The 14,371-nt window shown below is 45.0% G+C and overlaps 2 protein-coding genes across 4 annotated transcripts in view; both read right to left on the bottom strand.

The window, feature by feature from the left end:
* Nucleotides 1-4,219, bottom strand: part of LOC147132242 (relaxin-3 receptor 1-like) — a 35,736-nt gene extending 31,517 nt beyond the window's left edge. For all 3 annotated transcript variants that reach the window (XM_086014218.1, XM_086014217.1, XM_086014216.1), the window contains exons 1-2: nt 4,117-4,219; nt 2,999-3,073 (exon numbers count right to left, since the gene is read on the bottom strand). The gene's annotated coding sequence lies outside the window, so the exon portion shown is untranslated. The remainder of the gene's footprint in view (nt 1-2,998; nt 3,074-4,116) is intronic.
* A 4,789-nt stretch (nt 4,220-9,008) lies between these two features.
* LOC147132244 (teashirt homolog 1-like) overlaps nt 9,009-14,371 on the bottom strand; it is a 31,790-nt gene continuing 26,427 nt past the window's right edge. Inside the window, exon 3 of the mRNA XM_086014208.1 lies at nt 9,009-13,442. Within this exon, the coding sequence (XP_085870334.1) occupies nt 10,207-13,442 (3,236 nt within the window). The 3' untranslated portion in view covers nt 9,009-10,206. The remainder of the gene's footprint in view (nt 13,443-14,371) is intronic.

The raw sequence follows: 14,371 nt of genomic DNA on the forward strand, positions 1-14,371 counted from the left end.
AAGTCATATTTCAATTAATTAGCTAATTAGCGCATTTTAGTTGCCTTGCTAACCGTTCAGACGTTTCTAAGAGGATTGAAAGACTTCACCTTTAATTCCAAATGAGACAGCGGGAAGATTTTGATGTCTGACGGAGGGGTTACGGGCGTGGGGGCGCTGATGACAGGTCCGGTGCCCCCGCGGTGCTCACCACAGGACAGGAGTTGTCCCCGACTCCACCATATGGAGGACATGATAAGATATTAAATACTTTATACGCCACATGTTTTGCTTTTTGGTTCCCCTGTGATTCAGCCTTCTTTGGCAAACACTGAGTGATAAATAAAAGAAACAATGTGAAATAACTGGGCCTTAAAAACTCATTTGGACAATACTTTTGCTTGTACTGAGGAAAATTGCGTCCTTTTGTAGCCATTCCAGCAACCCGAGATTACTTACGTTAGTGGTTTAGAAATTGATGGACCAGCTAGGACACCTTATGCTGGTTTAGAGCTGATAGTAATACTGCAGTGTTGGCACGGTTTCACTATATTTCGTAACTTTGCTAATTTAGTTTTATTTCGTTTTTTTTAAAGACGGGGGTTCCTGATTTTAGCTACATTCTTATTTCCTGCACAGAGGAGGGAGTGATTGCCAAGAGGATTTGGCCTGATCATACTGTACGCAAACCTACGTTTTCATACACTAAAGATACCGGCTGTATTATAAATCGTCACTGAATCTTTATACTGTACATCAGTCAATAACATTATATTTCCCACTTATCGATATATTTGGGAGCCATGACTAGGAACGGCAAATATAAATTGCCGGTTGGTGCGCAAAATAAACGCTAGTCTAAATATGTCATTTATACCATATCTACACGTAGCAATGTATTGAAACAAAACAATATGCTTTTCTTATACATGGAAAAATAATAGATAAAGTTGAGGTTGGGATGTTGCTCATCTGGCCCCTTTGCACAGTTAATTGGCCACCCCTGGATTAGCCTATTAAGCGTAAAAAAATCCAACCGACAATATATTGTACTTTATTATCAACTATGAAAAAGGATATCATTTTTGTGTTGGGAAATACTGACCTCTCAAAGTCATCGCTATACGGATTTTGTTCTGCCGGTCCTGGCTGGTCCACCAATACATCAGAAATGGAGACCTGCCACCATTGTAGTACATAGATTTGCAGAATTTTTCTATCTTATTCCTCTTGTGTTGCTACTGTCCACTTTGCTACTATAAAATTGGAATTCCCACGATTGCAGAACCCCCCCCAAAAAAAAAAAAAGTTTTAATGGATGTAAGTGTTTGGGCTCTCTCGGGGCAGAGGGAAGAAAGCTCTTCAGTAAATGAAGCGATGATTAAAGTTGGACCGCTGTTCCTCAGAAGTTGGTTGAACTCGCCGTAATACGAGCGACATCGCCTACGCGGGAAGCGGAGGGCGCGCAGAGCGTGACGAGACATTAAAACATTTGCAATGAAAGGTGCGTCGCCGGTGCTTGTCAGTGGCTCACCCCCCCCCGAGATGAAAGGGGTCTCGGCGTCTTCTGTCGTCGGGGGTTCAAGGATTTGTCGGCTAAGATTCCGACAAACACTTCCACAATAATTACAAGTAGACTTTTCTTCAACGCCGCAGGCGAAGGTGAGGATCCTTTAATTGTCACTTTTTATTACCCCCCCCCCCCCCCCCATCCACCACACACCTCCCCCCGAGGCCGTTATTCTGTGATTAAAGGGCGCGCGTTGGGAGCGAGCGGGGGTATTTAGTTCAGGTATTAGACGGGAAATGAAGGTGTCGTCGTCATGCCAAAGTTCCTCCGACACTCACTGTTTTTTTTTTTTTTTAACCACTTTAGGGCTTAACGTTTCCAAAAGCTTCCTTTAAAAGTGCCCGTCTCTTACTTCCCAAGTTGGCTTTGCGTCCGTCTCCAAGGAGCAAAACCGCTCAACTGACCAGACAAGACGAAAACGCTCAGTCGGATTACAACGCCAAAGGGGACGAAGATTTCTTCTAACATGTATGAAACTTCTCCAACAGAAATTTAGTGGAAGACATTTATCAGCAATCACTTATTTGTATAAAATTCAAATTTTTACCTTTATTTTGGAGGATTATGACTTGTCTTTAAATTAAGTCTTTATCCTTGTAAAATTACCACTGTTCATTGAAAAAAAAAAAACTTTAGTCATACATTCAAATTTATTCGCATAAGAGTGGTATTTTTGTTTGACTTTTTAGGTAAGACTACCAAATCAAAAAAGCTTCACAATATTCTGAGCCCAAAAAAAAGAAGAGCTGACTCCAGGTTACGACTCATCTCATACAATGCATAATTTACGATAGTGATATATTTTGCAATGAACTTGTAAATGAAAGTTATGTTAGGTTAAAAAAAAAACAAATTTTGTTTTCTAAGCTGATGCGCCTCCTGATATTTTTACTTCAGCAATGTCAGCTGTCGTCGTAGAGAGAATCGACTCCGCCCAGCGACTACGAGGCTAAACGAGCTAGCAAAACACGACAAAACACAGCAGCGGTACATGAATCACAATGCGGGGGAAAAAAAAATGTGTTGAAATGGAAGGTTCTGAAAATTGATTTTGAAAATCAACAACAAAAAAACAACAACGCATGAGCGACCGGAGAACGGAAACAAAAAGCATAGCATTAAAAAAAAAAAAAAAAAAGCATCAAAATACATATAATAGGATTATCACCTGTGTTTGTTTGTCACGGCGGATCAAGGAAAATTGTAGTTAAGACTAAAAGAGCTTAGAGGCACGCCGTTATCGGCCCGACGACTGAACATTTGCATATTCGTTTAAAGCCTTTGAATTCTTCGTTTTTAATTGGTCGCTTAATAATCGTGCAGGAAAACAAAAAGTGACGTCTGAGTAGGAGGGAATTCTGGGGGAAAAAAAACGGGCTGGCAGTCATCTGGAAGGTTGTGGGTTGAACACTTAGGTGTCAACAATAAAAACAAATTCTGTTTACGTACCTTCCAGAATGTCTTGAGAACTTCCCAAGTGTCAACGCTGGACTTCCGCCGGTGAGGTAGGAGCTCATGTTCTACCTGCAAAAAAAAAAAGATCGTTTTCATGATCCCAAGTTAGCAGGGAGTTTCATTTTAAAAGCCATAAAAAATTTTTAAAAAACACATTCGGAGTGTACTGTATTTTCTCGAGTTCAGATGGAATGAGAGGCGTATTAAACGCATTTTTGCAATATTTACGACAGGGTTCTTCAATCCTGTTCCTCGAGGGCCGGTTTCCAGGATGTTTTCCATCTCTCCCTGCTGCAATGCACCTGATTCAAATGATCATATCATCAGCTGCGGAAGCTGGATAACTATCCATTATCATTTGAATCGGGTGTGTTGCAGCAAGGAGGGATGGAAAAAATCCAGGAAACCGGCCCTCCAGGAACAGGATTGAAGACCCCTGATTTTCGTAATGTAACGTGAAGGCAAGGCAGCTTTATTTATACGGAGCGTTTGATACGTGTGCTAACTCAACGTGCTTTATAAAATTAAAAGTACACCATTAAAAAGCATTTACAAACAAAATAAAGACCCAAATTAAAGATTGTTAAGTTTACAGAGAGTCTTAAGTTTGACAATATTTCCACTTCTGACACAAAAAAAATAAATAAATAAAAGTTGGATCTCAATAGAGTCTGAATTCTGACAACTGGAGGGTTTCAACCCACATTTTTTCCTCCTTGGTCGTGGTCTCTGTGGAGACTGTACACTATGTCAGCGAGTGCGTCTTATTTTTAGGGTTCCCGAAACGTCTGACGCGTTTGCATGTGTCGCTCTTATGCGTACGTAAATAACATAACTTGGAATATGACAGTCGGCTGGCCGTGTGTGTGCGTTGACAGGCCCGATCGGGAATGTGATGACAGCCTCTGATTGTCAAACGACGACTGAGGCAAAAGGCTGTCTTATTTCCCATTTCCTGCTCCTGTCATGTCTTTCTCTCGAGGTCTGCTTCAGGTAAAGGCGGGCAAACGGGCTGAATCACGGCGGCTAAAAGTGAGAGTCTGACACACACAAGTTGGGGCCGGACAATTTCGGACGGGAACAATACAAGGATGGTTGAAGCTGTATCTCACCAACAGTGATGATTAGAAAGGATCCATCCACGTGACGCAGCCATTTCCCTTCTCGCCACCCTCTTGTCATCCTCACATCACTTTTGGGAGCGCAGCCATGACTGGTGGAGGGACATAAATTAAAAGATGTCAAACTGCAGATAATGATAGGGACTTAATTTAGGGTTTATGAAATCAGACCAAAAAAAAATGAGCTAAACTCTTTAAAAAGGAACATTGGCGGGATTGGGAGGGATAAACATACTTCCGGACTTTTATTGTACTATGTAGTTATTCTCACGACTGAGAAGTCTTACATGTGCAATTTGCTACGTACTGTAACTGAGATGTCATTAGGTAAAACAATGATATGGTGCGTTCCAATTTAAGTACATCAGTTTATGTTGCCACCAAACTTGCAAAAAAAAAACAGGAATATGAATATCCCATTCCATCAAAAGCCCGCCTACCCACCCACCACTCCACTGTTCTATGCATAACATCGATCAACATAAGGGAACATTGCTGCTAGAAATAAACATCTGTATCCGGCCGCGTTTAGGATATATCTCGCCAGCTTTCTTTCATGACAATATCAATAGGGTTAGACTAACCCTGTGTCACGACTAGTAGGTGATCAATCAAATGCTCGGTGAATTCTGCTTCACAATGATAGGAAGAGGCCACAAAGGATCAAAACACCACATTGCGCTGAACGCTTGGCCGCAACAAGACGCCGAGCTATAGCGTACTACCGGCAAGATCGAAGCTGTTTTCCATATTCAAATGAAGGTGAACAGGAATCATGTTTTATGGCAGGTGTTTTGGACAGATTATACTGTCATAGCTTCAAAACTGGACAGGGCTCCTGGGCATTTTCAACCCAAATTATCTTGCAATCTTGTAGACCTAATGAAAGGAAATCAAAGATTTAAGAAAAAAAGGATAGGTGTGTAACGGTTGCAGAGGAGGGGAAAAAAAACAAACATGCCTGGACATGTAACCTTTCGCAATTCCCTGGTAGCAAAAGATGGGAACCCACACTGTAATGTCTTTGCAGCGCCACATCAAAGAGCCTCAGGGACAGGCAAACAGAAAGCAGCAAGGGCGGGGAGGGAGGGGGCTCAGATGGCTGATTAGTGGCACCTGTACGGCAAGGTGAGAAGAGTGGTCGATGGAACGGGTGATCAGTGGCTTTGCATGGACGAATATGATTTTTTGTGGTATCAAATGTAATTGGAGAAAATCTGTTATTTCAAAAGCGTGGATTAAACCGAGTCCACTAACCTGGACCGAAAAAGTATCTCAAAGAGGTTGGCGACTTGCGAATAGAACCGCAAATAGTTGGAGTTCGCCGTTTACGTTCTGTGCTATAATTTTTTGGGTGCGATGAGATTTTCCCCAACATGCGCCCCGGCTCGATTAAGCTGTCGCAGCTATCGAGGGCTTTCGGTCGATGCCAAACTGGTCCGCGGCCTGCCGTTTTGCAGCCTCGAAACCTTGCGCGTCGGGACAGTCGTACACCGAGGACCTCCTGTACGTAAACCGTTCCGCCTCGAATAAATTCCCCGTCTCTCTTCTTCACCGTGTCTTCTTCCCGCCCGGTGACAGTAGCACTACGCCGTCACCTTTATGCATAATGCGGATGCTCCTTGTGGAGGTCGAATGGAAACTCCCGTCGACATGTGTCAGGAGCTCGCCGCATCGCCTTAGACTAATGATGGCACGCCGGCCGGCCCACTGCCCTCAGCATATGCCCACTCCCACGTAAAGTGTGTGCGCGCGCGCACAGGGAAGGGTTCGTCATGCTGATTAAAAGCGCCCCCCCCCCCTCCTCTCTCCACTCCCACCCTCGCTAACAAAGCCCCTCAGAAAAAGACAGCGGGGAACATGAAGCGGTGTCAGGTCGGCCCGGGTGAGGCCGCCGGATGGGTGTCACCTGAATTTAGCCGCCTAATATGACAGCCGCCTGGTGACGGCTTGTCGGCCGAGTGTCACTTTGCCAGAGTTTGGGGGCCCCATTCTCATGCAAAGCATTTGGACCACACGTGAATGAGGCTCGTCACACTGTCCGCCGAGGCTGCCGGATGAACGCGCTTGACATCCCCCCCGACCAGGAATAGTCGAGAATAATGAGGAAATGGCAGCAGCAACAGTTGTAACCTATTTATTTTGTATTGCACATGCATACACACATGCGCACACACACACACACACGCACACGTGTCTCAGGGAGGGTGATGTCACTGTCTGCATTGTGGTCATCCGGAGACGTCCACAACCTACTTTTCATGCGACACGTCCTGACAATTCATATTTTTCCAACATTACGGCCAGCAAGAACACACACACACACACACACATGCACGCACACACAATTGACACCAAAAATAAGTTGAACCTTCAGAAGTCAACATGTTCCAGGTGGATGTTGCCCTTTTTGATTTGTTTTGAGGCCTGTCTTCCTTAGTTACTGTTGCTAAGTCTGTCAAGCTTTCAGAACCAACATGCAGTCTGATTTTTTTTGTTTTTTTTTGTTAGGAAGCATGAAGATATTTCCACTGCCAACATACTGTATTAGCTAAGGGCACGAGCCACACGTCTCGTGAGTAAACAACATCAATACAGCTAAGCCTCTGGCTAGGTGACGTTGTTATAGGTGATCTTTTTTGCTGTAGATCAACCTCGCGACCTCGTACGAAACGGCACTACACAAATTGGAATACAGACAATTCCCGTTATTCAAAGGGGACATGGACCGAGCCCTGCCGCCAATAGCAAAAATTGTAATTGATGCCGCCCACAAAAGTGATTATAACTTCCTACGGATGCCACAAGATGGCAGTAAATTACTATTTTATCTAAATGAAGCTCCTCAACTCACTTCAAATGGTTCCCTTGACAACAGGATGTCACCGAATGGTGCCAAAGTAACACTTTTATTGATTAAAAAAAAAAAACATGGCTAGGATAGAATCACAGGGCACAAACCTAAAGACAATTTAGAGCAGGCGTGTCAAATGCAGGCCAGAACCGGTCCATTAGGGGGTCCAACTCGGCCGGTGGGGATAGATCTAAATTATTGTTGAAATTGCAAGCATTTTTGGGAAGGCTAACATTTTTCCCGCCTTTTTTACCCCCTCCATCCTTTTTTTTTTTTTTCCTCTAAGTCCGTGATGTATCGCAACAGAGGCTTCATTCATCGGCCGCTTACGCTGGTGTCATTACTCTTTAAAGGATCCACGTTGTCACTTGTTGAAAGAAGAGCCTCCTCTTCCCTCTCGGCCCTGACGCATGATGTCGCGCGGTATCTTAACAAAAACAACAAGTTCCCCTGACAGTTAGGAGATGCCGGCGCATCTCGGCAGGGCGGCGGGTGTCGTCGACGAGCCAACCGTCCTTTGGTGATTTGGAAACCTTTGGCTTCACACTTGGCGTGAAAAGGTGCCTTATTGTTTCGCTCTCAAACAAGAAATGAGTCTGCCACTTCCTCAGATGACTTGAGGAAGGAATGATGCAGTAAAAGAACGAAAGACTCCCTCAAAGTACATTGTCTTAGCACCGAGGACAAAATTCTAAGTCGGACGTCCGATCTTGTGGGTTGAAAAATCTGTGACTGGATGACATTTGAAAAGCAAGACTGTAAGGGACAGTTGCATTATGTTACACAACCATACAGTTGGTTGGGATGGTCTTAAAGCTATTGATCCGACTTCTGACACTAAATCATAGGTAAGGCCATCGTGATGGCTCTCTCACTACTTGCCAAATGCTGACTGTGGGACGGACTTCATGTGCCTGCATTTTGTCATCGTTTGTTAATGAACCCTTGATTTCAAATCAGGTCTACTGTCTTGGAGAACATGTGAACTGACGATAAATAAAAAGCCAGGGTCTTGGTACGGGCGAGAGATAAACTGTTGTACCCGATATCTTAAAATAAGGCCGGTATCGTTACTCGCCCAGCCCTAATTTAAACCACACAGAATAAACATTTTTGTTTCCCCTGAACTGGCTCGATCCTTTTGAAATTTGTCGCTTTGAAGTTTGACAATGATTTCAGCTCCGCGGGCGCCTGAAAATTGAGTTCAAGCTACATATTTTGAATGGCCCTCAAATCTTCCAAGGCCAAAGTGGGAGGGACTTCTGAGCACCCCCGCATAAAAAAAAAAAAAAAAAAAAAGAAAAAAAAAGGCATCAGATCCCAGTTTGAGAAAAGGGTGGCAGTGGGGGTCCATTTTGTGGAGAGACACCGCAAGCTTCATTGTTCCCGGGAGTGAAGACGCCTGAGGCGAGCGTTCAAGAGCAGAGAGAGGCGGGACCATGTCGACTTAAATGCCCTCGGTGGAAATGTGCCGCGGCTTCTTCGTTTTTATCATCAGGTGCCTGACTCCACTGCTGAACGGCAAAGCCAAGCGCCACGTCAAACACGCGCGTCACAAGCTCATTTTGTCCTCTCTCTATTTTATCTACAACACCCCACTATAGAGGGATTATTATTTTTGCTACATAAACATGCACATGCACAGATTCAGGGCTCTGAGGTGCAAAACAAAAGTCAATCAGGTCTCCTTAATAGCATGCAAAATTAAAAAGAACACAGACATCTGATGGTAAGCAGCAGAGTTAGAAAAAGGAAAGCACGTTACAGTTTGACTTATTTTGAATAGGAAGTTTAATGGAAACGTAATATTTGAATTGATTGTTTTTTTTTCCAATCACATCACATGTTTCTCACTTTGGTAGTTGATACTAAGAATCAGCAAAACAAAGTTACTTAAAAAGAAAAATCATCGGTACTTTTCTCCCATTTACTTGGCATTTTGTCTTTTGAAATCGAATCAAATGGGCATTTTCAAACTTTTCAAAATGCATTTTCAAACCTTTCAAATGTACTGTACACAGTGACACTGTTGAAGTTTAAACCATGGCATTTATTTACAACCAAAGACAAAAATAGCATCATTGCAAATTAACATGATAAACGTCAGGGAACCATTGAGAATGTTGTTCTTTGTTGGTGTTACGAGTGCTTTTGTGTAAACCACATTGAATGACAAATAAAACAAAACCTAACTTTATACACTTTCAGCCATCTTTGTCTAGAAAATAACATTATAAAAATTCACACAGTACAAATAATGTGGAATCGTAACAAGCAAGATATGCCGACAAATCTGCTTGTTGATTATTCATACAGTAACTTCATTCATTTTACAACGGTTATCCAACTAATGCAAATACTGTACATATTGAAACAATTCAGTTGATACTTTTTTTTTTTTTTTTCCTCTTTGCAGTTTTTAAAGCAGCTGTGTTGTTTCTTCATTCCTTTCCATTTGTTTAAATAACTGGAATACCAATTTTAAAGCATCCTTCAACTGCTTCACCTTCATTTAAATGGCTGTCAATTAAAAACAAAACAAAAGGAAATGGAGCTCTCCTCATTTGCCCGCCGCTTTACATTAAAACATGCACAAACAATCTCATAAATAATATGCAAGTTGACCGTGACAGAAACAGGGGAGCGCTGGTCCAGTTTTAAAACAACAGATGGACAATTCCCAAAGGCTCATAAAAGATGCAGTGCGCCAGCGAGAGCGGCAATCGGTCGGCGGCCACACGGTTGCGGCACCATTTTGGTACAGTTTACATCACACGGATGTTTTTAGCTTTGGAACGGTGAAGAGCCCCCCACCCACCCCTTTGTATGGCCATAATGCATGAATGGGTAATTACACTATGTGGCGTAAAATTTTGTGCATCATTCTTTATTTCCATTTTAATTAATTGCTAATCGAAAATAGTTTGTTTGAATCAGAAGATGACAGTGAAAAGGTAGTAATCGTTGAACAACCACCGTGTACACTGCTTTTGCTGCATGGTTGTTGTTCATCCGTCTTACAAGAATATTAAGTCATCAATAGTTCAAGTAGTTTTAACCCTAGCAACAACAAATAAAATAAGTCACTTTTTTAAAATGTGTTTTTATTGGCAATTGAAAATGGAAAGAACGAATAGTACACTGATTGGTAGAGCTACCATGTGTGCTGTGACGACGCTTTGTACAGTTGTGGATCTCTGTTTAGACGGACCGAAACTGGGCGAGAGTCACTGCTTGTCAAACTCTTTGACAAAGATCAGGTGGTCCTCGGGGGATTTGCCGTGCGCCTTGCAGAGGTGCAGTTTGATGGCGTGCTTGGTCACAAAGGTCCGACTGCACAATTTGCACTGATTCAGCGAGCCGCCATCATTGTCGTCGTGTTCCGTGAACTCTGATGGACCTAGAGTCTTTTCGTCCGTCCTGCTGACAACCTGCTGCTCGAGAAAGTCTATGGAGAGCTTGGAGAGATCCTGCAGGGTGAAGCCCAGGTGGGACTCCAAGTGGCGAATGTAGGAGGAAGGAGTTCTGAACTGGGAGGCGCAGTCGCCGCAAAGAAACAGCGGCTGGCCGGAGTCCATATTCTTGAGGAACTTGGTGCTGCCTGTCCGCTTTAGCTGGTACTTCACATTGGCCAGCCAATGCGAGATGGTGGTCATGGAGAGACCGGTGAATTTGCAGATGTGCACCCGTTCCTGGGGGCCCAGGTCGCTGATGACAAACTTCCCCTCTGCGGTCTCCCGTAGGCTGGAGACAAACTGCGCCTGGAGGATCAGGAGGTGCTGCGGATTCCAGTTGGACTGTCGGCCTTTCCTCCTCTGGATGGGGGACAGCTCCTCCATACTGTCCTCGAAGGTGCCCCCGTCAACGTCCGACTTGTCCGAGATGGAGGACGGTGTGGTGGACTTCGGTGTCAAGCGGCCCGTCAGATTCTTCACCATGTCTGATATGTCCATTAAAGCGTTCTCCCGGAGGGGCGGGGAGGATGACTGGGACACGCTTCTGGAACCCGGTTGTCGGTTTGGGGCGGTACAGTTCACCGGGGGTCCGTTGGTGCTCCTTGATTTGGTCAAATCCATGGGCTGGTCATTGTTTTGGTACTCGACCACCGGCTCGGTTGGCTTCATTAGAGCAGACTTGCCGTTGAGCTTATAGAGCGAAGCAAAGGGGTCGCTGAAGGGCGTGGTCACCTTGGCGGCTTTGCCCAAGTGGGTGTTCATGATGGACTGCAGGGCGCTGAGGGGGTTGACGAGGGGCAGCTCTGGGGAGTGGTTGGTAATGATGCTCAGGTTGCTGCAGCCATCACTGACAAGCTTTTTTGGCGACATTGCCTCTTCCTTGATCTGTGTACTTTTTCTACTCTCTTTGCGTCTGTACTCAGTTTTGTCGACGACAGACTTTTCTGGATTGGGTGAAATCCGTTTGTCTTTGCAATTTGGCGATGGTGACTTGGCACACCTGCCCTTCTCCTCTTTTTCACTCTTCAGCAAGCTTTTCCCAGTAACCTTCTCCACCAGTTTCTCCATGGCCTGCACGTTGTTCTTGTGGCTCGGCGATGACGATGGGCTGCCGGGCACCAAGTCAGAGGGCGCTACCTTTAGAGAAGTGCTGCTGAATAAAGGCTGAACCTGCACGCAGGAAGGCAGAGTGGACTTGAGGGAGCTCTGGAGCTGGTAGGCAGCGTGAATGCTGGGGTAGCCGCCCCACGTCGGGGTGCCCGTCTGGGCCTTGCTGATTGCACTTGAAACTGTGTTTGCCAATGATTTCAAGATGTCCAGCCCCCCTTTAGGTGCCTCCTCTAAGTCTTCCTCTCTGAGATACTGGTAGGACTTTGCCTTCTCTGGCTTATCTGACTTTTCAGGTGTCTCTTCCTTCTCTTCTTTAATTTTTTTATCTAGTTCCAATGGCATTTCAGGCTCTTCCTCTTCCTCTGCCTCCTCATCCTCTCCCGGCCTATTTCCCTCCTCAGGGCTTGCCGGCTGCAACGGGGAGTCAGGTTGCGACTTCCCATTGGGAGCTGGAAGCTTGGTGGTTGTTGGAGGCAAAGGAATGGACTGAAATTTTTCCTCGCTAGCAGGATCAAAAACGAGCTGCTTCCCCTTTTTAGAGGCCGAGTTGGTGACTTTGAGAAAGTGGCCCGTGACCATCATGTGCGCCGTCAGTTGCTGCAAGGTGTCATGGGAACTGCCACACTCCATGCACTTGAGAATTTGCGCCTTGCGCGCCTCAAACTGCCACGTGTAACTGGCACCGTTCTGATAACCGTAGCGGTTGTTGGGCGTGACGTATGGATTGCTCAGCCTCTGGTCTTTGAGCGTCTCTCCAAGTGGGATGCTAGAGGACACGGAATCGGGGGAGCTCGGTGATATTAAGTCTTGAAAGGCTCTTTTTTTGGTCGGCGGGACAAGTTTGGAGGCGAGAGCCGGCATGGGTTCTTTCAGAGGCACTTTCTGATAGTGTTTCGTTTTGATCATGTGGACGCTGAGATCCTGCAAGGACTCAAACGAGTGGCCACAATACATGCATTTGAGAACCTTCTGGGCGTCCTCCTTGCCCTCCATTTCCAGCAGGGAACGTTTGCGGGGCTTGGACCACTTCTTGCTACGATCATCCTCGGTGTCCTTATTGTCGTCGCGGTAGTGGCCCGTCTCGTTCATGTGGATGGTCAGGCCCACCAAGGTGTCGTAGGCTGCGCTGCAGTCCTTGCACCTGAACTTGCTTGCGCCTGTGAACACGGGTCCGTACAACTTGTTGTTTTGCCTGTAGAGCTGCACGGTGCTGAAGAGGCTCGGTTCTGGGAGTAGCTGGTAGGGCGTGTGCTGAAAGGTTTTGGCCAAAGCTGCCTGGTGCCAGTCGTAGGTTAACCCCGAATTGACGCCAGTGTGGTTGGATGCGGTTCGTGATGTAGCGGTACTGCTGGTAGTCGTCGTAGTGCTAGTGCAGGTGCTGCTCAATCTGCTCTTTGACAGGACGCTTGCTTGGCTGTGGGTGTTTACGATCCCGTTGCTCTCATTATGTTCACTTTTGTTGTTCTTGCTGGACGCAACGTCGTCATCTTGTTTACCTTTCAGCATGTCCAAAGCGATGCTTGACCACGAGGCGTCGGAGATCAAGTTTGCATAGACGGCTTTCATTTTGGCCAAACTGTCCTGCAAAGAGAGGCCGTTGAGCGGCTCGGGGCTCTCCTCAGGTTTCTCCTCCAGCTTTTGCCGAGCGTCGTTGACCAAGGGTGGCGTCTTGAGGTCCGCCAGGTGGTCGCTGGCCGCGCTGAGCGGTGAGGCGTAGCCAGCATCTGGATTGGTGCCATTGCTGAGTGGTGAGTTCTGGCAGCTGAAGCGATCCCCCGCGTCCTCATCGTCGTTGAAAAAGTAGTCAGTATCCTGGCCGTCCAGAGACAGGCCGTCATCCTGAAGGGGTTCCTCTTCATCGGCCTTGTCCGATCCAAACTCATCCTCGGGACCGTAAGCTGGAAAACAGCAAACAATGTTTTGTTAATTGCAAGTACATGCAGCTTTAATTTTGTAATAGTACAGGTCTCTATTATTCCTATGAAGGTTGTAAATGAAACTACACAGACAAGGGGCATCTGACTCATTTTCATCGCAAGATTATTACAGTGAAAAACAAAGACAGTAAATGCACAATCGCCTCATCATATTACTACCCATTCATTTGATTTCTATTATATATCTACTGAAAAACATTTGAATTTGAATCAGCAAATATTTTAATAAATAGCTCATTTTCAATTTTATGTTAACAAGGGATTTAATGAAAATGTATTTTTTAAGTCAACACTTTTTTTTAATGCCAAAATGAAAACAACAAATCCATTCAGCTAGGAACAAAGTAGGCACATTTTATCAACTTTAGAGGGCCACATTATTTGATGCAGCTGGCTGGATGCTCCCCAGGGCTTGAATCTGACACGTGATAGAAGTATTTGGACACATGGCCATGACATCAACAGGAAGAAAATTAGGAGTCCAATGTGCAACTACAGCAGACATGTGACTTTATTGAAAACTTCTAAAAAAAAATTGTAAAGTGTATGAGGGAATTTGAGACTGTTTTTGGGGGTGCTGAGTACAGACCTGAGAGGTACCCGATGAACTAAAGTAAAGCATTTGGAGGGCCACCAGGCTATTCAAACTACACAGTGAAACCGGAAGAAAATTTGACAGTTACAGAATTACAGTAAATACTGTATGTGTAAAAAATACTTCAAAGTGGAAAAAAACAAAATCAAATTAAAATTGTAATTACATGTAATATAAATACAGTATTCTTACAAAGCCACACAAAATAGTTTCCTGCTTGATGTTTGTAACCTTGAACCATCGTATCACAGTGGCCTCGTTAGACAAGAAATCCCAGTATGGAAACCTCCGTTCT

Source organism: Filicampus tigris, chromosome 18 (assembly GCF_054856515.1).
Source record: "Filicampus tigris isolate MCC_2025a chromosome 18, RoL_Ftig_1.0, whole genome shotgun sequence".
NCBI classification, from domain to species: domain Eukaryota; kingdom Metazoa; phylum Chordata; class Actinopteri; order Syngnathiformes; family Syngnathidae; genus Filicampus; species Filicampus tigris.